Below are 25,953 nucleotides of genomic sequence, written 5' to 3'. Positions count from 1 at the left end.
GCTGGATTGCTAATGTTAACACGCTAACAGTTAGCGCGCACTTCAATGAAGCAACATTTCTGACTAAAGTGTCTGTCGATGAACACGACTGAGACCTCCTAATTAACGTCCCAGCAGTGGGTTCCTCCTTGTTAATGCCCCAGCAGTGGGTTCCTCCTTGTTAACGTCCCAGCAGGGGGTTCCTCCTTGTTAACGTCCCAACAGTGGGTTCCTCCTTGTTAACGCCCCAGCAGGGGGTTCCTCCTTGTTACCGTCCCAGCAGTGGGTTCCTCCTTGTTACCGTCCCAGCAGTGGGTTCCTCCTTGTTACCGTCCCAGCAGTGGGTTCCTCCTTGTTACCGTCCCAGCAGTGGGTTCCTCCTTGTTACCGTCCCAGCAGTGGGTTCCTCCTTGTTACCGTCCCAGCAGGGGGTTCCCACAGAAACAGAAGAGATCCGAGGAGGACGCCGGCTGACACATCAACGCTTGACACCTGTCTTGTGTGTGCAGATCGAGCAGAGGCGCCACATGGAGGGCAGCAACTCCACGTCGTGCGTCTTCATGGTCAACAAGCCGTACGCGCTCACGTGCTCCGTGGTGGCCTTCTACATCCCCCTGGTGCTCATGGTGCTGGCCTACCAGAGGATCTACATCACGGCGCGAGCGCACGCCCTGCAGATTAGCATACTGCAGCGGGCGGGGGGCGCCGGCTCGCCGGCTACCTCGGACTCGGCCGACCACCAGCGCAACCACCGCATGCGCACGGAAACCAAAGCGGCAAAGACGCTGTGTATCATTATGGGATGTTTCTGCCTCTGCTGGGCGCCCTTCTTCATCACCAACGTGGTGGACCCCTTCATCGACTACACCGTGCCCGAGAAGCTGTGGGCCGCCTGCCTGTGGCTGGGCTACATCAACTCCATGCTCAACCCCATCCTCTACGCCTTCCTCAACAAGTCCTTCCGGCGTGCCTTCCTCATCATCCTCTGCTGCGGCAGGAAGAGGTACCGCCGACCTTCCATCCTGGGCTCCGGCGCTCCCTGCACCGCCACGCAGATCAACGGGTCCACGCACGTCCTCAAGTGAGTCCACCGCTCGGACCAGAGTCCTCAGTTTAAACTCACCAAATAGGCTGAAGCGGTAAAAGAGCTGGTTTGTACGACAACACGCTAATGTTAGTCTGTGTCCTTCAACTCCAAAACATCCAACAAATCCAGAATATCTGTCTTCACAAAGACATTACAGAGTTAGGGGGTTTGGAGTTGCTAGGCTCGGAGTTGGGGTGTTTGGAGTTGTTAGGGTCAGAGTTAGGGGGTTTGGAGTTGGAAGGGGAAGGGTTAGGGTGTTTGGAGTTGTTAAGGTTAGGGTCAGAGTTAGGGTAATTGGAGTTGTTAGGGTCAGAGTTGGGCTGTTTGGAGTTATTAAGGTTAGGGCCAGAGTTAGGGTGTTTGGAGTTGTTAAGGTTAGGGTCAGAGTTAGGGTGTTTGGAGTTGTTAGGGTCAGAGTTAGGGTGTTTGGAGTTGTGAAGGTTAGGGTCAGAGTTAGGGTGTTTGGAGTTGTTAGGGTCAGGGTCAGAGTTAGGGTAATTGGAGTTGTTAGGGTCAGAGTTAGGGGGTTTGTAGTTGGAAGGGGCAGGGTTAGGGTGTTTGGAGTTGTTAAGGTTAGGGTCAGAGTTAGGGTAATTGAAGTTGTTAGGGTCAGAGTTGGGCTGTTTGGAGTTATTAAGGTTAGGGTCAGAGTTAGGGTGTTTGGAGTTGTGAAGGTTAGGGTCAGAATTAGGGTGTTTGGAGTTGTTAGGGTCAGGGTTAGGGTGTTTGGAGTTGTTAAGGTTAGGGTCAGAGTTAGGGTGTTTGGAGTTGTTAGGGTCAGAGTTAGGGTGTTTGGAGTTGTGAAGGTTAGGGTCAGAGTTAGGGTGTTTGGAGTTGTTAGGGTCAGGGTCAGAGTTAGGGTAATTGGAGTTGTTAGGGTCAGAGTTAGGGGGTTTGTAGTTGGAAGGGGCAGGGTTAGGGTGTTTGGAGTTGTTAAGGTTAGGGTCAGAGTTAGGGTAATTGAAGTTGTTAGGGTCAGAGTTGGGCTGTTTGGAGTTATTAAGGTTAGGGTCAGAGTTAGGGTGTTTGGAGTTGTGAAGGTTAGGGTCAGAATTAGGGTGTTTGGAGTTGTTAGGGTCAGGGTTAGGGTGTTTGGAGTTGTGAAGGTTAGGGTCAGATTTAGGGTGTTTGGAGTTGTTAGGGTCAGGGTCAGAGTTAGGGTAATTGGAGTTGTTAGGGTCAGAGTTAGGGGGTTTGGAGTTGGAAGTGGCAGGGTTAGGGTGTTTGGAGTTGTTAAGTTTAGGGTCAGAGTTAGGGTAATTGGAGTTGTTAGGATCAGAGTTGGGCTGTTTGGAGTTATTAAGGTTAGGGTCAGAGTTAGGGTGATTGGAGTTGTGAAGGTTAGGGTCACAGTTATGGTGTTTGGAGTTGTTAGGGTTAGGGTCAGAATTAGGGTGTTTGGAGTTGTTAGGGTCAGGGTCAGAGTTAGGGTGTTTGGAGTTGTTAGGGTCAGGGTTAGGGTGTTTGGAGTTGTTAAGGTTAGGGTCGGAGTTAGGTTGTTTGGAGTTGTTAGGGTCAGGGTCAGAGTTAGGGTAATTGGAGTTGTTAGGGTCAGAGTTAGGGGGTTTGGAGTTGGAAGGGGCAGGGTTAGGGTGTTTGGAGTTGTTAAGGTAAGTTCAGAGTTAGGGTAACTGGAGTTGTTAGGGTCAGAGTTGGGCTGTTTGGAGTTATTAAGGTAAGGGTCAGAGTTAGGGTGTTTGGAGTTGTTAGGGTCAGAGTTAGGGTGTTTGGAGTTATTAAGGTTAGGGTCAGAGTTAGGGTGTTTGGAGTTGTGAAGGTTGGGGTCAGAGTTAGGCTGTTTGGAGTTGTCAGGTTTAGGGTCAAAATTAGGGTGTTTGGAGTTGTTAGGGTCAGGGTCAGAGTTAGGGTGTTTGGAGTTGTTAGGGTCAGGGTTAGGGTGTTTGGAGTTGTTAAGGTTAGGGTCAGAGTTAGAGTGTTTGGGGTTGTTAGGGTCAGGGTTGGGGTGTTTGGAGTTGTTAAGGTTAGGGTCAGAGTTAGGGTATTTGGAGTTGTTAGGGTCAGGGTTAGAGTTAGGGTGTTCAATGCTTTTTCAAAGCAGGAAGTAGAAGACTTGTAATGTATTTATTAGATACTGTGTGTACTAATACACAAGTGGAAATACTATATACATATATATTATATATATATACATTATATGTACTGTATTCATTATACTATTATGCCAATACCTTTTTTTTTTGTTTACTAAATATTGTAAAATATTGTAAAATACACTGGGTACCTAATGAAGTGGCCAGTGTGGCTGTAAAACACAAAAATGGAGGATTGTCAGCAAACAGGAAACAGAAAGTGAAGCGTCTCGTCTTCAACTCTTAATTATGTCCCACCAAATGACTTCCTGTCAGATGAATGGCACGCCGCCGCCACTCCATCATGGCCGACACGCCGCAGGTGCAGAGATGCCGGCGACGAGTCCCTCAAATAAATGAAACATGAAATGAGACCTCACGCTCGCCAGGTGTCAGGCGGGAAATGAGGTTAGCATGGCTGCTAACACTCGAGAGTTGGTGCGCTAACGATAAACAAATCTCAACTTCCTGCTGAACTAAGCCAATTAGCGTCATACTTCAATTATTTATCATTTCACCACAATAAAACAGCACTTTAGTGTGTTATTATTTACTTGCAGTTGTTTATTTATTTTTGCATTATTTCAACAATTTAATGTAGTTTTACGTTTGCAGCTTATTACAGTATTTAAAAAAAAAAAAGTTGTCTTTTATTGTGAAATCTGGCACAGGAAGCCAGTTGTTGTCTAAATTGAAGACAGTGACACACACACACACACACACACACACACACACACACACACACACACACACACACACACACACACGCACGCACACACACACACACACACACACACACACACACACACACACACACACACACACACACACACACAGACACACACACACACACACACACACACACACACACACACACACACACACACACACACACACACACACACACACACACACACACACACACACACACCCTGGCAGGTTGACATGGGAATTTCACGATCGATTGTGGCAAAATAAAGGCGTGTGTGTGCTTGAGGGTTGTGCAACTCCTGGTGTGTATAGGAGTGTGTGTTGTGTGGCTTTTGGTTGGTCGCCATGGCAACAGGTGTTATCAGGCCAGCAGCATTGAACTTCTGGCGAGTCCCCCCCCCCCCCCCCCCCCCCAGGAGGTGCTGTCATGGTGTGTTATGTTATTGAGTGTGTTGTGTATTGGAGTTAAAGATATATTTAGGACGTGTAGCAAACAGGAAGTCAAACGCTGCTCTTTGCGTGTGAACTTTAACCTTCTTTTTCACCCTCTCTTCCTTTCCTTCCCTCCTTCCTTTCCTTCCCTTCATCTTCTCCTCCTCCTCCTGTATGTTCTTTAATCCTCATATTCTCTCCATACCTTCCCTCTCCTCCTCCTCCTCCTTCATGTCTTCCTCCTTCTTCATTTGCTTCCATTTTTCATCTTCTCTTTTTTCTTTATTTCACCTTCTTGTTGTCCTCCTGGTCTTCCATGTTGTCCTCTTGGTCCTCCTCCTTCTCTTCCTCTTGTTCTTCCTGGTTCTCCTCCTTGCCCTCCTGGTCATCTTCCTGGTTCTCCTCCTTGTCCTCCTGGTCCTCCTGGTCCTGTTCCTGGTTCTCCTCCTGGTCCTCCTGGCCATCTTCCTGGTTCTCCTCCTTGTCCTCCTCTTGTTCTTCCTGGTTCTCCTCCTTGTCCTCCTCTTGTTCTTCCTGGTTCTCTTCCTTGTCCTCCCGGTCCTCCTGGTCATCTTCCTGGTTCTCCTCCTTGTCCTCCTCTTGTTCTTCCTGGTTCTCTTCCTTGTCCTCCCGGTCCTCCTGGTCATCTTCCTGGTTCTCCTCCTTGTCCTCCTCTTGTTCTTCCTGGTTCTACTCCATGTCCTCCTGGTCCTCCTGGTCATCTTCCTGGTTCTCCTCCTTGTCCTCCTCTTGTTCTTCCTGGTTCTACTCCATGTCCTCCTCTTGTTCTTCCTGGTTCTCCTCCTTGTCCTCCTGGTCCTCCTGGTCATCTTCCTGGTTCTCTTCCTTGTCCTCCCGGTCCTCCTGGTCATCTTCCTGGTTCTCCTCCTTGTCCTCCTCTTGTTCTTCCTGGTTCTCCTCCTTGTCCTCCTGGTTCTCCTGGTCATCTTCCTGGTTCTCCTCCTTGTCCTCCTCTTGTTCTTCCTGGTTCTCCTCCTTGTCCTTCTGGTCCTCCTGGTCATCTTCCTGGTTCTCCTCCTTGTCCTCCTGGTCCTCCTGGTCATCTTCCTGGTTCTCCTCCTTGTCCTCCTCTTGTTCTTCCTGGTCCTCCTCCTTGTCCTCCTCTTGTTCTTCCTGGTTCTCCTCCTGGTCATCTTCCTGGTTCTCCTCCTTGTCCTCCTCTTATTCTTCCTGGTTCTCCTTTGTGTCCTCCTCCTGTTCTTCCTGGTTCTCCTCCTGGTTCTCCTGGTCATCTTCCTGGTTCTCCTCCTTTTCCTCCTCTTATTCTTCCTGGTTCTCCTTTGTGTCCTCCTCCTGTTCTTCCTGGTTCTCCTCCTGGTTCTCCTGGTCATCTTCCTGGTTCTCCTCCTTGTCCTCCTCTTGTTCTTCCTGGTTCTCCTCCTTGTCCTCCTGGTCCTCCTGGTCATCTTCCTGGTTCTCCTCCATGTCCTCCTGGTCCTCCTGGTCATCTTCCTGGTTCTCCTCCTTGTTCCTTGCCCTCCTCCTTGTCCTTCTCTTTGTCTTCCTCCTTGTTTTCTTCCTTCTCCTCCTGGTACTCCTGGTCCTCCTTGTAATTCTCCTGGTCTTCCTCCTGATCCTATTTCTGGTCCTCGTTGTCCTCCTCCTGGTCCTCCATTTTGTTATCTTTCTGGTCCTCCTTGTCCTCAACCTGGTCCTCCTTCTTGTGTTCCTCCACCTCCTCCTTGTCATCCCTTTGCCCTCCTTCTTGTTCTTCTCTTTGTCTTCCTGCTTCTCTTCTTCCTCCTCCTTCTGGTACTCCTGGTCCTCCTTGTTTTTTTCCTGGTTCTCCACCTGATCCTCTTCCGGGTCCTCATTGTCCTCCTCCTGATCCTCCCTTCTCCTGGTTCTCCTTTTTGTTGTCTTTCTGGTCCTCCTCCTTCTTCTTGTCCTCCTCCTGCTCCTCCTGGTCTCTCCAGCAGCTGCTCCTCTGCCTCCAAACTGCTGCTCTGGTTCTGCAACACCAGGCCAGTGCCTGTCTAGATGCTCTACCATACTGTCTCACCACCTCTCAAGTGAGTCTGACAACACACACACACACACACACACACACACACACACACACACACACACACACACACACACACACACACACACACACACACACACACACACACACACACATGTCTTGCCTACTTTGTGTGGACCCACGTTTGGTTAGTAGGTTGTGAGGGCCCCCCTTTCCACTATAGCTAGAATGATGAAACGCACACACACACACACACACACACACACACACACACACACACACACACACACACACACACACACACACACACACACACACACACACACACACACACACACACACACACACAGACACACACACACACACACACATACACCTACATGTCTTGCCTACTTTGTGTGGACCCACGTTTGGTTAGTAGGTTGTGAGGGCCCCCCTTTCCACTATAGCTAGAATGATGAAACACACACACACACACACACACACACACACACACACACACACACACACACACACACACACACACACACACACACACCTACATGTCTTGCCTACTTTGTGTGGACCCACGTTAGGTTAGTAGGTTGTGAGGGCCCCCCTTTCCACTATAGCTAGAATGATGAAACACACACACACACACACACACACACACACACACACACACACACACACACACACACACACACACACACACACACACACACACACACACACACACACACACACACATGTCTTGCCTACTTTGTGTGGACCCACGTTTGGTTAGTAGGTTGTGAGGGCCCCCCTTTCCACTATAGCTAGAATGATGAAACGCACACACACACACACACACACACACACACACACACACACACACACACACACACACACACACACACACACACACACACACACACACACACACACACACACAGACACACACACACACACACACATACACCTACATGTCTTGCCTACTTTGTGTGGACCCACGTTTGGTTAGTAGGTTGTGAGGGCCCCCCTTTCCACTATAGCTAGAATGATGAAACACACACACACACACACACACACACACACACACACACACACACACACACACACACACACACACACACACACACACACACACACACACACACACACACACACACACCTACATGTCTTGCCTACTTTGTGTGGACCCACGTTAGGTTAGTAGGTTGTGAGGGCCCCCCTTTCCACTATAGCTAGAATGATGAACACACACACACACACACACACACACACACACACACACACACACACACACACACACACACACACACACACACACACACACACACACACACACACACACACACACACACACACACACATTCTAACTGTACGTACACTGTTAGGCATTATAATAGCTTGCTAGGTGCTAACATGCTAACTGTGAAAATGTTGGGGTGAAATAGTATTTACTATATTCATTAGGACTTATAATATGTTTTTATCGGCGCCATCATGCTAACAGTAAATATATAAGGAGGAAATAGCATAAACGCTATGTGAGGCCTTTTTAAAATGTTACTACGTGCTAGCAGGCTAACTGTAATAAACTGTATATATTAGGCATTGTAATACATGCTAATGCATGCTAACAGTTAACATATTTGGTTGAAATAGTATATACTATATGTATTAGCAATGATGGCATCTTGTTGGGTGCTAGCATGCTAACTGTGAAGGTGTTAGGGTGAATTAGCATAAACTGTATCTATCAGGCATTGTAATGCATGCTAACAGTTAACATATTTGGTCGAAATTGTATATACTGTATGTGTTAGCAATGATGGCATCTTGTTGGGTGCTAGCATGCTAACTGTGAAAATGTTCGGCTAAAATCGTATTTTTAATATGTATTATGATATTTTGATAGTTGCTAGCATGCTAACTGTAAAGGTGTTAGGGTGAATTAGCATAAACTGTATATATCAGGCATTGTAATACATGCTAACAGTTAACATATTTGGTCGAAATTGTATATACTGTATGTGTTAGCAATGATGGTATCTTGCTAGGTGCTAGCATGCTAACTGTGAGAAAAACTATTTTTTAAATGTATTAGACAATGTGATATTTGGATAGTTGCTAGCATTCTAACTGTAAAGGTGTTAGGGCGTAACAATGTAAACTGTATATACCGTATTTTTCCGAGTATAAGTCGCACCGGCCGAAAAATGCATAATAAAGAAGGACAAAAAACATATATAAGTCGCACTGGAGTATAAGTCGCATTTTTTTGGGGAAATGTATTTGATAAAAGCCAACAGCAAGAATAGACATTTGAAAGGCAATTTAAAATAAATGAAGAATAGTGAACAACAGGCTGAATAAGTGTACGTTATATGAGGCATAAATAACCAAGTGGTATGTTAACGTAACATATTATGGTAAGAGTCATTCAAATAACTATAACACAGGGGTCACCAACCTTTTTGAAAGCAAGAGCTACTTCTTGGGTAGTGATTAATGCGAAGGGCTACCAGTTTGATACACACTTAAATAAATTGCCAGAAATAGCCAATTTGGTCAATTTACCTTTAACTCTATGTTATTATTAATAATTAATGATATTTACACTTAATTGAACGGTTTAAAAGAGGAGAAAACACAAAAAAAAAAATGACAATTAAATTTTGAAACATAGTTTATGAGACTTTTGTGATTTAGGGCTATATAAATAAACATTGATTGATTGAATTTCGACTCTTTAAAATTCAAAATTCAACCGAAAAAAAGAAGAGAAAAACTAGCTAATTCGAATCTTTTTGAAAAAATTAAAATAATTTATGGAACATCATTAGTAATTTTTCCTGATTAAGATTAATTTTAGAATTTTGATGACATGTTTTAAATAGGTTAAAATCCAATCTACACTTTGTTAGAATATATAACAAATTGGACCAAGCTAGACAAATCATTATTTCTTCTTGATTTTCCAGAAACATTTTTTTAAAATAAATTCAAAAGACTTTGAAATAAGATTTAAATTTGATTCTACAGATTTTCTAGATTTGCCAGAATAATTTTTTTTGAATTTTAATCATAATAAGTTTGAAGAAATATTTCACAAATATTCTTCGTCGAAAAAACAGAAACTAAAATGAAGAATTAAATTAAAATTAATTTATTATTCTTTACAATAAAAAAAACTAATTTACTTGAACATTGATTTACATTGTCAGGAAAGAAGAGGAAGGAATTTAAAAGGTAAAAAGGTATATGTGTTTAAAAATCCTAAAATCATTTTTAAGGTTGTATTTTTTCTCTAAAATTGTCTTTCTGAAAGTTATAAGAAGCAAAGTAAAAAAATTTATGAATTTATTTAAACAAGTAAAGACCAAGTCTTTAAAATATTTTCTTGGATTTTCAAATTCTATTTGAGTTTTGTCTCTCTTAGAATTAAAAATGTCGGGCAGAGCTAGACCAGCTTGCTAGTAAATAAATACAATTTAAAAAATAGAGGCTGCTATTTGAGCTATTTTTAGAACAGGCCATCGGGCTACTCATCTGGTCCTTACGGGCTATAAACCTGCTATAACATATAGAACATGCTATACGTTTACCAAACAATCTGTCACTCCTAATCGCTAAATCCCATGAAATCTTATACGTCTAGTCTCTTACGTGAATGATATTATTTGATATTTTACGCTAATGTGTTCATCATTTCACACATAAGTCGCTCCTGAGTATAAGTCGCACCCCCGGCCAAACTATGAAAAAAACTGCCACTTATAGTCCGAAAACTACGGTACCTGGTATTATAATACATGCTAACAGTTCACATATTTGGTTGAAATAGTATCTACTGTATGCATTAGGAATGATGGTATCTTGCTAGCATGCTAACTGTTAGCATTTCGGTTGTTTTACTCCTCTAAAATGTTTGGTAGAAACATTAAATCACATTCATTTAAAATCAATGACACTAACAAACCGAAACCGTAAGTACTCAATATGTGGTGATGTTATTTTTAAATGCATATAAACATGAATACTTAGACTTAGTAATGAAGAGTCATTTACTTTAAAATAGGCCATTGCTGTCAATAAAAAAAGCTAATTAGAGAGAATTATTCCTTGTTTGGTTGCGACTTTAGATCCAATCATCCCGAACGCAGTAATTAGACAAACTTTGATTAGTCCAGGAAAGTAATTGTAGATCCAGCATGTCGGCGCAGATGAAGATAAATGGGCAAGAACTTAGACAACAATGAACAAACTTGCAATCTGCGCAAGATGCAAAAGCAGAAAGTAAGTATGATTAATGTGGAATTAATCGTGCGTGAAAGTGCTTCAAATGTATTCAGTGAATCACAGAAGTTGCTCAGGCTGTGTTGTGAATGGAGAAACCGTGGCAGGGGTTCCGGAAGGTTGCAGAAACATTCCGTGAAAATGCCATGAAAGCTGCGGGGGCTCCCGTTGTTAGCGTTCCGAAACATAAATGAACTTTGCTGATTGATACAAACGTCCTGGGCTCAAATTAGGGGGAGCCTTGTGGCTCGGTCGTCATGGTTACTACATTTAGAGAAACTACAAATGTATCTTTGGGTTTCTTCAGGCGAAGGAAAAACCTGGACATGGCAACATACTTGTTAGGGTCAGAGTCGACACTTTTGTTCTTACGCTTTGAACCCTGCGGCTCATAAAATGGTGCGGCAAAAAAATCGCCAATGCTAATAGTAGCCTGTCTATGGCAAATCCAATGTCAATTAGAATCAGAATCAGAATACCTTTATTGTCATTGTATGGAAACAACGAAATTGGACAGCAATCCAGCTCAGTGCTTTTAAAACAAACCTACATGAAATAGTCTTAAGACAACAACAATAATAAAACAATTTAAAATTTAAAAACATAATAAAATGTTAAAAAAACATATTGCACAGTAGATCTTTATCAGAGGTAAGCAAGTAATAAAGTGGTGAGTGTTCAGGTAAGTGCAGAGTTTAGGGCAATAACAGCTCTGCTTTTCAGTCTATTTGTCCTTGCTTTGATGGTCTTATAGCGCCTCCCTGAGGGCAAGAGTTCAAGCCAGTGGTGACCTGGGTGGGATGAGTCCTTGAGGATGCTGTTTGCTCTCCTGTCTCTTATGCAGGTCCTCTACAAATGTAAGAGGACATGCAGTGATCTTCTGAAATTAGCATCAAGCTAGCGCATTTTTTGGAAGTGAGTAGCCTTGCTTTGCGTTTGAGGGTTTTCTTAACTTCGTCGGTGTTGAAAATGGCAACATCGCTTGCATTTTACGTTAGCCGGTGTTTAGTTCTCAGCCGGACGAAAGATAACAAAACGTGGCACCATACCGATGCCCGGTAGTACCGACGGTATTCGGTCATTGCCTATTAACACGCGAAGTCCCAGAGAAGGGTCAATTGACACTTTTACCTAGAAAACACGCAAGAGGGTCATTTGACCCCTAGTCCCCCCTGTGGACACTCCTTTTGTTATGAAAATGTGGCTGTTAGTGGCACACGGCAGGGGGCCACTTGAGCCTGTGTGGGGGAGGGGACCTTACAGCTCAAGCTTTAGTTCTGAGGTAGGTTGTGTGTGTTTTTGCAAGGATCAACAGAATGAAGGGATCAACACTCTGACATTTATTGTTAAAAAAAATACAAAACAAAACATATTTACAAAGAATGAAAAAGCAACTGTTTTCCCAGTTTTGGTGTGGAGGGTTGTTGCAGAAGCAATTGTTATTTTTGTGTGCCAAAAATAGTTTTAAAAAAAAAATTTACAAAGAAAAAAGCATATTTACAAAGAATGAAAAACCATGTCCATGTAAACGTGACTGACATACATTTGAGCAGTCACTCACAATCCTGGCACTGCCATTGCTCCTTTCGGCATTTCCCACATGTATAATTTTTCTGTCTACCTAGACAAACTGCCCCTAACAGCCTCATTACCATAACAAAATGAGTGATTAGTGTATTCGGGAAAAGCGTCGGGCCAAATGACCCCTCTCTGGGTCTTCTAGGTAGACAGAAAAATGCTGGGACTTCTAGTGTTAAAGCACCAAATTAGCTTCCAAATTCCCTGGGAACGACTCCAGATGCCAGACCCCCGCGTTGTTGCAGACCGCAGCGCCATTTTTAGAGCTATTAGTGAGCAAAGGCGGTCATAGCTCTTTGAATGGTACTGCTGTACGCACTCAGATGACCCCAGCAGGTGACCACAAGCCCCGCCCACAATGCCCCGGGAGGAAGAACGCTACTTGTGTGATTAGCATGATTAATTACCCCCTAATTAGTTGCGCTGTACATGAAACCCATGAAGTGCGTGTAAATTACAACAATACCGATATTAGTACTAGAGTTTGCAATTCCAGGAGTAGTTGCGTGTGAACGCCCGATGAACGCCAAAACCCCGATACGTGAAGGGAACTGAAATACTTGAATGTCCAGGGTGAGTGGAGTGTGTGGATGTTGGAACGGTTCCAATCGGTTGAGAAATGTGGGATATAGAGAGGTTTGTTTATTGCCCATTCATTGTCAATGGAGGGGGGGGGGGATTCCTGGTAATTCCGAGTAATCAGGGAATTTTCATCCAGGATGGATGGATGGATGATACTAGCACAATTGTCCGAGATGATATGAATGGGTTGGTGTTGGAATTTTTGGAATCGCTAGAAAAATGTTGACGTAGTAACAGTTTAAATGGAGAATGGGTATTTCCGAATTCCTGGAATTTTGGAGAGAAAAAAAACCGGGAATTTGTACCAAAAAAAAATGGGAGCATTTGTTGTCCCAACTAAGAGGATTATTTTGAAGGTCCAATGGTCAAAAACGGTTGAAAAATGTGGACTGTGAAAACTTTCCAGGAAGAGGTGAAAATAGGGCTTTGGGAAATTGGGAATTCTGGGAATTGTTTTTTAACTTGGTAAATGGCACTTTAATTGTCCGAGGTGAGCGGAGTGTGTGGATGTTGGAATCAGCTTTAAAATGGCGCAACATTTAGAGATTTTAGGGCATTGTAGAACTATGAATACATCCATTAATTTCCTGGAAATTTGGGGAAAAAAGGGAATTTTTGAAAACATTGCTACTATCAAAATTGTCCTAGATGATATGAATGGGTTGGTGTTGGAATTTTTGGAATCGCTAGAAAAATGTTGACGTAGTAACAGTTTAAATGGAGAATGGGTATTTTGGAATTCCTGGAATTTTGGAGAAAAAAAAAACGGGAATTTGTACCCAAAAAAAATGGGAGCATTTGTTGTCCCAACTAAGAGGATTATTTTGAAGGTCCAATGGTCAAAAAGGTTGAAAAATGTGGACTGTGAAAACTTTCCAGGAAGAGGTGAAAATAGGGCTTTGGGAAATTGGGGAATTCTGGGAATTGTTTTTTAACTTGGTAAATGGTACTTTAATTGTCCGAGGTGAGCGGAGTGTGTGGATGTTGGAATCAGGTTTAAAATGGCGCAACATTTAGAGATTTTAGGGCATTGTAGACCTATGAATACATCCATTAATTTCCTGGAAATTTGGGGAAAAAAGGGAATTTTTGAAAACATTGCTACTATTAAAATTGTCCTAGATGATATGAATGGGTTGGTGTTGGAATTTTTGGAATCGCTAGAAAAATGTTGACGTAGTAACAGTTTAAATGGAGAATGGGTATTTCGGAATTCCTGGAATTTTGGAGAAAAAAAAACCGGGAATTTGTACCAAAAAAAATGGGAGCATTTGTTGTCCCAACTAAGAGGATTATTTTGAAGGTCCAATGGTCAAAAAGGTTGAAAAATGTGGACTGTGAAAACTTTCCAGGAAGAGGTGAAAATAGGGCTTTGGGAAATTGGGGAATTCTGGGAATTGTTTTTTAACTTGGTAAATGGTACTTTAATTGTCCGAGGTGAGCGGAGTGTGTGGATGTTGGAATCAGGTTTAAAATGGCGCAACATTTAGAGATTTTAGGGCATTGTAGAACTATGAATACATCCATTAATTTCCTGGAAATTTGGGGAAAAAAGGGAATTTTTGAAAACATTGCTACTATCAAAATTGTCCTAGATGATATGAATGGGTTGGTGTTGGAATTTCTGGAATCGCTAGAAAAATGTTGACGTAGTAACAGTTTAAATGGAGAATGGGTATTTCGGAATTCCTGGAATTTTGGAGAAAAAAAACCGGGAATTTGTACCAAAAAAAAAAGGGAGCATTTGTTGTCCCAACTAAGAGGATTATTTTGAAGGTCCAATGGTCAAAAAGGTTGAAAAATGTGGACTGTGTAAACTTTCCAGGAAGAGGTGAAAATAGGGCTTTGGGAAATTGGGAATTCTGGGAATTGTTTTTTAACTTGGTAAATGGTACTTTAATTGTCCGAGGTGAGCGGAGTTTTAGTAGTGTGTGTGAGGATTTTAGTAGTGTGTGTGAGAGGATTTCAATAGTGTGTGTGAGAGAAATTCAGTAGTGTGTGTGAAAGGATTTTAGTATTGTGTGAGAGAATTTCAATAGTGTGTGTGTGTGAGAGGATTTCAGTAGTGTGTATGAGAGAATTTCAGTAGTGTTTGTGAGAGGGTTTTAATAGTGTGTATGAGAGAAATTCAGTAGTGTGTGTGAGAGGATTTCAATAGTGTGTGAGAGGATTTCAGTAGTGTATGAGAGAATTTCAGTAGTGTGTGTGAGATGATTTTAGTAGTGTGTATGATAGGATTTCAGTGGTCTGAATGAGAGGATTTCAGTAGTGTATGTGAGAGGATTTCATTAGTGTGTATTAGGGGATTCCAGGAGTGTATGAGAGGATATCAGTAGAGTGTATGACATAATTTCAGTAGTGTGTGTGAGAGGATTTCAGTATTGTGTATGAGATAATTTCAGTAGTGTGTGTGAGGATTTCAGTAGTGTGTATGAGATAATTTCAGTAGTGTGTGTGAGAGGATTTCAGTAGTGTGTATGAGAGAATTTTAGTAGTGTGTGTGAGAGGATTTTAGTAGTGTGTGTGAGAGGATTTTAATAGTGTGTATGAGCAAAATTCAGTAGTGTGTGTGAGAGGATTTTAGTAGTATGTGTGAGAGGATTTCAGTAGTGTGTATGAGAGGATTTCAGTAGTGTGTGTGAGATGATTTTAGTAGTGTGTATGATAGGATTTCAGTGGTCTGAATGAGAGGATTTCAGTAGTGTGTGTGAGAGAATTTTAGTAGTGTGGTGAGAGGATTTCAGTAGTCTGTATGAGAGGATTTCAGTAGTGTGTATGAGAGAATTTTAGTAGTGTGGTGAGAGGATTTCAGTAGTGTGCATGAGAGGATTTCAGTAGTGTGTATGAGAGAATTTTAGTAGTGTGTGTGAGAGGATTTTAATAGTGTGTATGAGAAAAATTCAGTAGTGTGTGAGAGGATTTTAGTAGTGTGTGTGAGAGGATTTTAATAGTGTGTATGAGAGAAATTCAGTAGTGTGTGTGAGAGGATTTTAGCAGTGTGTGTGAGAGTATTTCAGTAGTGTGTGTGAGAGGATTTCAGTAGTGTGTATGAGATAATTTTAGTAGTGTGGTGAGAGGATTTCAGTAGTGTGTATGAGAGGATTTCAGTAGTGTGTATGAGAGAATTTTAGTAGTGTGTGTGAGAGGATTTTAATAGTGTGTATGAGAAAAATTCAGTAGTGTGTGAGAGGATTTTAGTAGTGTGTGTGAGAGGATTTTAATAGTGTGTATGAGAGAAATTCAGTAGTGTGTGTGAGAGGATTTTAGTAGTGTGTGTGAGAGGATTTTAGTAGTGTGTGTGAGAGGATTTCAGTAGTGTGTATGAGAGGATTTCAGTAGTGTGTGTGAGATGATTTTAGTAGTGTGTATGATAGGATTTCAGTGGGATGAATGAGAGGATTTCAGTAGTGTGTGTGTGAGATGATTTCAGTAGTGTGTATGAGAGAATTTTAGTAGTGTGTGTGAGAGGATTTTAATATTATGTATGAGAAAAATTCAGTAGTGTGTGAGAGGATTTTAGTAGTGTGTGTGAGAGGATTTTAGTAGTGTGTGTGAGAGGATTTTAATAGTGTTTATTAGAGAATTTCAGTAGTGTGTGTGAGATGATTTTAGTAGTGTGTATGATAGGATTTCAGTGGTCTGAATGAGAGGATTTCGGTAGTGTGGGCGAGAGGATTTCATTAGTGTGTATTAGGGGATTTCAGGAGTGTATGAGAGGACTACAGTAGTGTGTGTGAGAGGATTTCATTAGTGTGTATTAGGGGATTTCAGGAGTGTATGAGATGACTACAGTAGTATGTGTAAGAGGATTTCAGTAGTGTGTATGAGGTAATTTCAGTAGTGTGTGTGAGAGGATTTTAATAGTGAGTGTAAGAGGATTTCAGTAGTGTGTGTGAGGCAATTTTAGTCGCGTATGGATGTTTTTACATCCGGTTTAAAGGCCTACTGAAATGAATTTTTTTTATTTAAACGGGGATAGCAGATCTATTCTATGTGTCATACTTGATCATTTCGCGATATTGCCATATTTTTGCTGAAAGGATTTAGTATAGAACAACGACGATAAAGATTGCAACTTTTGGTATCTGATAAAAAAAAGGCTTGCCCCTACCGGAAGTAGCGTGACGTAGTCAGTTGAACATATACGCAAAGTTCCCTATTGTTTACAATGATGGCCGCATGAAGTGAGAGAGATTCGGACCGAGAAAGCGACAATTTCCCCATTAATTTGAGCGAGGATGAAAGATTTGTGGATGAGTAAAGTGCAAGTGAAGGACTAGTGGGGAGTTGAAGCTATTCAGATAGGGAAGATGCTGTGAGGGTGACCTGATATTCAGCTGGGAATGACTACAACAGTAAATAAACACAAGACATATATATACTCTATTAGCCACAACACAACCAGGCTTATATTTAATATGCCACAAATTAATCCTGCATAAAAACACCTGCGTGTTTGTTATGCTAGCTCCTAGCTCCTCTGCTAGCTCCTAGCTCCATAGAACACGCCAATACAATACAAACACCTGATCAACACACACAATCACTCAGCCCAAAAGACCGTTTACCTAACCCAAGGTTCATAAAGCTTATATATTTTTAAAAAGTTACGTACGTGACGCGCACATACGGTCAAGTTATCGAATGTTTAGCAGCCAAGGCTGCATACTCACGGTACCTGATATTCAGCTGGGAATGACTACAACAGTAAATAAACACAAGACATATATATACTCTATTAGCCACAACACAACCAGGCTTATATTTAATATGCCACAAATGAATCCTGCATAATAACACCTGCGTGTTTGTTATGCTAGCTCCTAGCTCCTCTGCTAGCTCCTAGCTCCATAGAACACGCCAATACAATTCAAACACATGATCAACACACACAATCACTCAGCCCAAAAGACCGTTCACCTAACCCAAGGTTCATAAAGCTTATATATTTTAAAAAAGTTACGTACATACGCAAAAAAAAGCCAAAGCTGCATACTCACAGTAGCACGTCTGCGTCTTTGTCATCCAAATCAAAGTAATCCTGGTAAGAGTCTGTGTTGTCCCAGTTCCCTACAGGCGTCTGTGTATCCAAATCAAAAGTCCTCCTGGTTAGAGTCTCTGTTATCCGAGTTCTTCCATCTTGACTGCATCTTTCGGGAATGTAAACAAAGAAGCGCCGGCTGTGTACTGTTGTGGCTGACTACGTTCGAAAAATACGTCCATTTCGCACCGACAACTTTCTTCTTTGCTTGCTTGGCTTCCTTCTCCATAATGCAATGAACATGATTGAAACAGATTCACGAACACAGATGTCCAGAATACTGTGGAATTATGAAATGAAAACAGAGCTTTTTCATATCGGCTTCAATGTGGAAGGCATACCCGTGTTCGTCGGGCTACGTCACACGCATACGTCATCCTCAGAGGCGTTTCGAACCGGAAGTTTAGCGGCAAATTTAAAATGTCACTTTATAAGTTAACCCGGCCGTATTGGCATGTGTTATAATGTTAAGATTTCATCATTGATATATAAACTATCAGACTGCGTGGTCGGTAGTAGTGGGTTTCAGTAGGCCTTTAAGGCATGAAACAGGAAGTACATTTTCACCAGGCTGCACCTGCAGTGAGCAAACTGGTCCATAAGATGGCGCCTTAGCACAAACAATAACACACCTTTGCAGTCCTCTGCTTGGGTTTAGTCAAACAAATCCAGTTGCTTTATGGAAAAAATCGATAAATTAGGTGCGCCGTTTTATATATATATATATATATATATATATTGAAGAAGTATTAGCATGAAAGTTGATATTTCTTCCTTGCTGTCAGGTATTCTGTGCTCCTCAACGGGAACCATGCGGCACAGAAGAAAACAAGACTGCACGCCGACGCCGAGTCCTGCTTGTGACTCCTGCTTGTGACTCCTGATGATGGCCACGCCCTCGCTCCGGCGACCACACCCCATCCACAGACGCCATGCACGCGTCTAGACAACAAACTTGACCACAGGACCGTCGGCCAGGGCGGGCCGAGGGGACCCCCGCCACCGGATCGGGTTCCGAGCGCGGCACGCCGAGACGAGACGCGGCGGGTCGGCGGCGCCTGCCATTCTTTTCATGGAGGAGATGAGAGAATGTCGTTGAAGCCGTTTGGGAGGCGAGGACTCCGAGGAGAAGGTCCTCTTGGCGCCAGGGGATGGACGCCAAAAAACTGGTCTGGGTCTCTTGGACTCATCGTGTTCACATCGAGAAGCTGCTCAGGAATGTGTGTGTGTGTGTGTGTGTGTGTGTGTGTGTGTGTGTGTGTGTGTGTGTGTGTGTGTGTGTGTGTGTGTGTGTGTGTGTGTGTGTGTGTGTGTGTGTGTGTGTGTGTGTGCGAGCCACCATTCCACGCTGCTCCCGCCTCCAGGCGTCACATGACCCATCAGCGTCCGCATGAGGAATGTAGAAGAGCTAGCTGGCTAACATGTTTACATCTGATCAATAACTTGTTATCAATCTTCCAGGACCTCGGCACAAGTCTCTCATTGGATGTTTTATTGATGAGTCGCCGCCTTCCACTGGCGACCAATCACCACGCTCGTTAGCGAGTAAGGTGTACTCCCTCTGACTCCGCCCCTCCTTCATCGAGCACAGGGGTGTCCAAACGTTCCCCCCCCCCGAGGGCCACACACTCAAACGTCTCATCATTTTCATATTTTTCATTTTCATATTTTTCATTTTCATATTTTACTTTTTTTTTTTTTTTTTTTTTTTGACATTTCGGGCTCCCGTCGAGTTTGGTCCGGAAGGGTCTCTCAGTCATAAAAATGTAAAAAAAATAACCATCATAGTTATTTTATTTTTTCAATGCTTGAATCTCTATTTGTTGATATGAAGTTTAAAAAAATAAAAGTCTTTGTTTAATGGCCTTAATGTTAAAGAAAATGTTGTTGTTTTTATGGCAGGAACACAAAATATTGCAATATTTTACCACCAAAAATGTTTTCAAAACGGAATGAATTGACCCCAAAAGGGTCGCTCGCTTTTAAAGTGTTAAAAAATAAGTCACTTATTTTTGATATTTTTTTTATATATATATTTTTTTGTTTTATGCACTTTTTGTCAAAGAAAATGTGGGGTTTTTTTTATGGCAAAAACAACAAATATTCAATGTTTACCCCCCAAAAAAATTTCTAAATTTAATAAATTGACCCCAAAAGGGTCACACTCATAAGAATGTTAAAAAAAATAAGTCATACTTTTTTTTTTTAAATTAGTTTCAACGCTTACATTTCTGGATCCACTTCAGAGCTATCCGTCCATTATAAGTTTTTGATATTTTTTGTATCTTTTTTTGTTTTGTTTTATGCACTTTTTGTCAAAGAAAATGTTATTTCATGGCAAAAACACAAAATATTCAATATTTTCCCCCAAAAACGTTTTCAAAATATAATATTTGACTGCAAAAGGGTCACACTCATAAGTGTTTTTGATATATATATATATATATATATATATATATATATATATATATATATATATATATATATATATATATATATATATATATATATATATATATATATATATATATATGTTTTTATTTTTTTTCATTTTTTTATTTTGTTTTTGTTTGTTTCTTTCATTTGTTTTATTCCCTTTTTGTCAAAGAAAATTTTTTTTTTTTTATGGCAAAAACAACAAATATTCAATATTTACCCCCAAAAAGTTTTTCAAAATTAAATTAATTGACCCCAAAGGGTCACAATCATACCATTTTTAAAATTAAGTAATATTTGTTTTTTTTAAAAAATCAGTTTCAACGCTAACATTTCTGGATCCACTTCAGAGTTATCTGTCCATTATAAGTTTTTGATATTTTTTTTATCTTTTTTTTTGTTTGTTTTGCGCACTTTTGTATTTTAATGCAAAAACACAAAATATTCAATATTTTCCTCCAAAACGTTTTCAAGATATAATATTTGACTGCAAAAGGGTCACACCAAAAGTGTTTTTGATACATATATATATTTTACATTTTTTGTTTTGTTTTGTTTTTGTGTTTTTTTAGTTGTTTTTTTCCGTTTGCCCTTTTATGCCCTTTTTGACAAAGAAAATGTTGGGGTTTTTTATGTCAAAAACAACAAATATTGAATATTTACCCCCAAAAATGTTTTAAAAATTAAATATATTGACCCCAAAAAGGTCACACAAATAAAAATTTAAAAAATAAGCCATACTTTTTTCTTTTTTTAAAAAATAGTTTCAATGCTTAAATTTCTGGATCCACTTCAGAGCTATGTGTCCATTATAAGTTTTTGATATTTTTTTTATCTTTATTTTTTTTTGTTTTATGCACTTTTTGTCAAAGAAAATTTTGTTTTTTCATGCAAAAACACAAAATATTCAATATTTTCCCCCAAAACGTTATCAAGATATAATATTTAACTGCGAAAGGGTAACACTAAAAGTGTTTTTGATATATATATATATATATATATATATATATATATATATATATATATATATATATATATATATATATTTTTTTTTGTTGTTTTGTTTTGTTTGTTTTTTCGTTTTGTTTTTTTTTGTTTTATGCCCTATTTTTCAAAGAAAATGTTTGGTTTTTTTATGGCAAAAACAACAAATATTCAATATTTACCCCAAACATTTTTTTAAAAATTTAATAAATTGACCCCAAAAGGGTCACACTCTTAAAATTTTTTTAAAAATAAGTCGTACTTTTTAAAAAAAAAATTGTTTCAACGCTTACATTTCTGGATCCACTTCAGAGCTATCTGTCCATTATAAGTTTTTGATATTTTTTTAATGTTTATTTATTTTTTTGTTTTATGCACTTTTTGTCAAAGAAAAACAACAAATATGCAATATTTTCCCAAAAACAATATTTCCAAATGGAATATTTGATGTGAGTAATTGGAGCCTTAAATATGTCAATATTTCATAACATTGATTTTAATTCATTATTATGTTTTGAGCAAAGAGTTAAAAAAAAAAATTGATTCATTATTATGTTTTGAGCAAAAAGTTTTTAAAAAATGTGGATTAATTATTATGTTTTGAGCAAAGAGTTTAAAAAAAATCCCACTAAAATTCTAACGGACCCAAAAGGGTCCCACTCATAAAAGTGTTACAAATAAGTCATACAATTTTAATTTGTTTTGTTTTAATTTTAACGCTTCAATTTCTAGATCAACTTCAGATCTATCTGTCAATTATAAGCTGTAATTATTTGTTGGTGTTTTATGCCCTTTTTGTCAAAGAAAACTTAGTTAAATGTTTTATGATAAACACACAAAATATGCAATATTTTCCCCCAAAATATTTCAAAGTGTAATATTTGATGTGAAGTAATTGGAGCCTTGAATGAGTCAATAATTCCTAACAACATTGATTTTCATTCATTATTATTCTTGAGCAATGAGTTAAAAAAAAAATCCCCTTAAAATTCTCAATGACCCAAAAGTGTCCCACTCATAAAATAGTTAAAAATTAATTATATATTATTATTATGGATAGATGGATTATTATTATTATTATTATTATTATTATTATTATGTGTTGTTTTTTTTACTTTCAATGTTTACATTTCTAGATCAACTGTCGATTTTATTTGGTGTTTTATGCACTTTTAGTAAAAAAAAAAAACTTAGTTGTTTTTTTAATGGCAAACACACAAAATATGCAATATTTTCCACAGCAAATATTTCAAAGTGGAATATTTGATGTGAGTAATTGGTTACCTTAAATATGTCAATAATTCATAACAACATTGATTTTGCTTCATTATTATGTTTTGAACAATGAGTTTAGAAAAAAATTCCACTAAAATTCTAAGGGGCCCAAAAGGGTCCCACTCATAAAGATTTTCAAAATAATGTAATACAGCTCAATTGATATGCGTACGCTTCGTAGTCGTATTCACACATTTTAACTGCTAGCATGCTAACTTTTTTAGGTAACTTTTTGGGGCTAATTTTACCTGCGTACGCGTCATAATCACATGACTTGCTACTTGACGCATTCTAACTGTTAGCATGCTAACCATATAACGCTAACTTTTTTTTTTAGCTAACTTAACAGGCGTACCAAATGCAGCCGGGATAAACTCAAGTTGCAACCACAACCCCGAGAGGGACAAGCGGTAGAAAATGGATGGGTGGATGCTTCATAGTCGTATGACTTGGTATTTGACACATCCTAATTGTTAGCATGCTAAAGTTAGCATTTAAGTTTGTCTTGCGCATTTCAGCAGCTTGCACATTTTAGCATTCACACAATTTTTCTCATAAAATTGCATATTTTGTTGTTTTTTATGTGCAGTCTTTTTATTCTATCTTTAGAACACGTCTCGGGGCGATAAAAAAAGAAGGTGCCGGCCCCAAGTGGCCCCTGGGCTGCACTTTGGAGGCCGTTGTCATGTGGTCACGTGACTCTACTTGATGTTAGTAGTACTTTTTTTGAAGTCTCATAGGATTTAAAATGCATTTTTTAAAAATAAAAAATCATGTCTTTTCCCCCAAACTACGGAGCCCCTAAAGGGACATGGGGGACAAAAAATGTTTTTATAATTTTTTTGTTTTGTTTTGTTTTTTAGAAATGTATCGCATGAGGCAGCGTCCTCATTACCGACAGGTGCGCCGATTGTTAGTGAATGATTGCAGTTGGTGGCCGCTGCAGAGCGGAGACGCGCACGGCGCGTCCCTGGAAGTGCGCCGTGGGCGTGTCCCAAGGTGAGACAAGCAGGGCGCAAGGATGAGAGACCGCATGTGGGCGTGGCCCGCGGTGCGCTCGCCATGAGGCACAGATGAGGACGCATTGGAATGCGCCCTGGCCGTGACAGTATCCCCCCCCCTATGGACAGCTTCCAGATGTCCTAGAAGTCGAACCCCCCAAAAAACAAGAACAAGAGTCAAGGGAGGGTGGAGGGGCGAACTGGTGGTGGGTCGCCGGCCCAAGTGTCCACCGGGGATGAGTCTGGTGGCGGCGGCGAGAAGGACGCCGCTGAGGCGGACGACCAAGGAACGGCCACCCTCTTGGCCGTCGGGAAGGCGGACGCCAGTGGTGCCATGATGCGTCTCGCCGGAGACGAGGAGGTGACATCGGAGGCAAAGAGGATGACGTCATCGGCAGCGTGGAAGCGACAGACATCGGCGGCGAGGAAGCGGCAGATGTCATCGGTGACGTGGAAGCGGCAGACGACATCGGCGGGGAAGGCGAGGAAGACGTCATCTGCAATGCAGGCATGGATGCAGCAGGCGTTGTCGGCGCCGGAGACGTGGACGGCTGAGGATCAGGCCGAGGTGCTGAGGTCGACGCTGCAGGCCGAGGGGCAGAGGTCGAGGCCAGCCTGGAAGCTGGCGGAGACGCAGGAGTCAGCCTGGAAGCTGGTGCTAGCTCGGAGGCTAGTTCGGGGACAGGTGCTAGCTCGGAGGCTAGTTCGGGGACAGGTGCTAGCTCGGAGGCTAGCTCGGGGACAGGTGCTAGCTCGGAGGCTAGCTCGGGGTCAGGTGCTTGCTCGGACGCTAGCTCGGGGTCAGGTGCTAGCTCGAACGCTAGCTCGGGGTCAGGTGCTAGCTTGGACGCTAGCTCGAGGTCAGGTGCTAGCTCGGACGCTAGCTCGGGGACAGGTGCTAGCTCGGACGCTAGCTCGGGGTCAGGTGCTAGCTCGAACGCTAGCTCGGGGTCAGGTGCTAGCTCGGACGCTAGCTCGGGGACAGGTGGTAGCTCGGACGCTAGCTCGGGGACAGGTGCTAGCTCGGACGCTAGCTCGGGGACAGGTGGTAGCTCGGACGCTAGCCAGGGGATTGGTGGCTGCGGCTGGGAAAAGCAGAAAACAGATGGTATTTCTCTGGCAGGGGGTAGAATGTCTGGGTGCAGCTGTGCTACCACATCAGCACAGCCACCAGTGCTAAAATGAAAGAGTGATGGTAGTGCGCACGTGAAACTTTCTTGTGCGCAAGAGAAACTTTTTATAAAGTTATTAAAAAAAAGGAAAACTATTTTTTTCCTTTTTTTTTTATTTGACATATATCTTGTGCGCAAGAGAAACTTTTTATAAAGTTATTAAAAAAAAGGAAAACTATTTCTTTCCTTTTTTTTAATTTGACATATATCTTGTGCGCACGAGAAACTTTTTATAAAGTTATTAAAAAAAAGGAAAACTATTTTTTTCATTTTTTTTTATTTGACATATATCTTGTGCACAAGAGAAACTTTTTATAAAGTTATTAAAAAAAGGAAAACTATTTTTTTCCTTTTTTTTTATTTGACATATATCTTGTGCGCAAGAGAAACTTTTTATAAAGTTATTAAAAAAAAGGAAAACTATTTTTTTCATTTTTTTTAATTTGACATATATCTTGTGCGCACGAGAAACTTTTTATAAAGTTATTAAAAAAAAAGAAAACTATTTTTTTCATTTTTTTTTATTTGACATATATCTTGTGCACAAGAGAAACTTTTTATAAAGTTATTAAAAAAAGGAAAACTATTTTTTTCCTTTTTTTTATTTGACATATATCTTGTGCGCACGAGAAACTTTTTATAAAGTTATTAAAAAAAAAGAAAACAATTTTTTTCATTTTTTTTTATTTGACATATATCTTGTGCACAAGAGAAACTTTTTATAAAGTTATTAAAAAAAGGAAAACTATTTTTTTCCTTTTTTAAAATTTGACATATATCTTGTGCGCAAGAGAAACTTTTTATAAAGTTATTAAAAAAAGGAAAACTATTTTTTCCTTTTTTTTTTATTTGACATTATCTTGTGCGCACGAGAAACTTTTTACAAAGTTATTAAAAAAAAGGAAAACTATTTTTTTCATTTTTTTTTTATTTGACATTATCTTGTGCGCACGAGAAACTTTTTATAAAGTTATTAAAAAAAAGGAAAACTATTTTTTTCATTTTTTTTTTAGTTGACATTATCTTGTGGGCACGAGAAACTTTTTATAAAGTTATTAAAAAAAAGGAAAACTATTTTTTTCATATTTTTTTTATTTGACATTATCTTGTGCGCACGAGAAACTTTTTATAAAGTTATTAAAAAAAAGGAAAACAATTTTTTTCATTTTTTTTTTATTTGACATATATCTTGTTATCTTGAGATACATGTCTAAAAAAATAAAAAAATTATACATTTAAAAACTTTTTTTTTTTATAACATTATAAAAAGTTTCTCGTGCACACTAAAAAATTTTTTTAAAAAATTATACAAAAAAAATTCCCCCATGTCCCTTT

General features: G+C 40.3%; 1 protein-coding gene across 1 annotated transcript in view; it reads left to right on the top strand.

Moving 5' to 3' along the window:
- htr4 (5-hydroxytryptamine receptor 4) overlaps positions 1–19,567 on the top strand; it is a 210,459-nt gene extending 190,892 nt beyond the window's left edge. The window contains exons 6-7 of the mRNA XM_062039785.1: positions 489–1,060; positions 18,536–19,567. Of these exons, the coding sequence (XP_061895769.1) occupies positions 489–1,060; positions 18,536–18,614 (651 nt within the window). The 3' untranslated portion in view covers positions 18,615–19,567. The remainder of the gene's footprint in view (positions 1–488; positions 1,061–18,535) is intronic.
- The last annotated feature ends 6,386 nt before the right edge of the window (positions 19,568–25,953 follow it).

Source organism: Entelurus aequoreus, linkage group LG28 (assembly GCF_033978785.1).
Source record: "Entelurus aequoreus isolate RoL-2023_Sb linkage group LG28, RoL_Eaeq_v1.1, whole genome shotgun sequence".
Classification (NCBI taxonomy): domain Eukaryota; kingdom Metazoa; phylum Chordata; class Actinopteri; order Syngnathiformes; family Syngnathidae; genus Entelurus; species Entelurus aequoreus.
The sequence above is the reverse complement of the archived record's forward strand: the minus strand, read 5'-3'. Positions and strand labels throughout refer to the sequence as shown.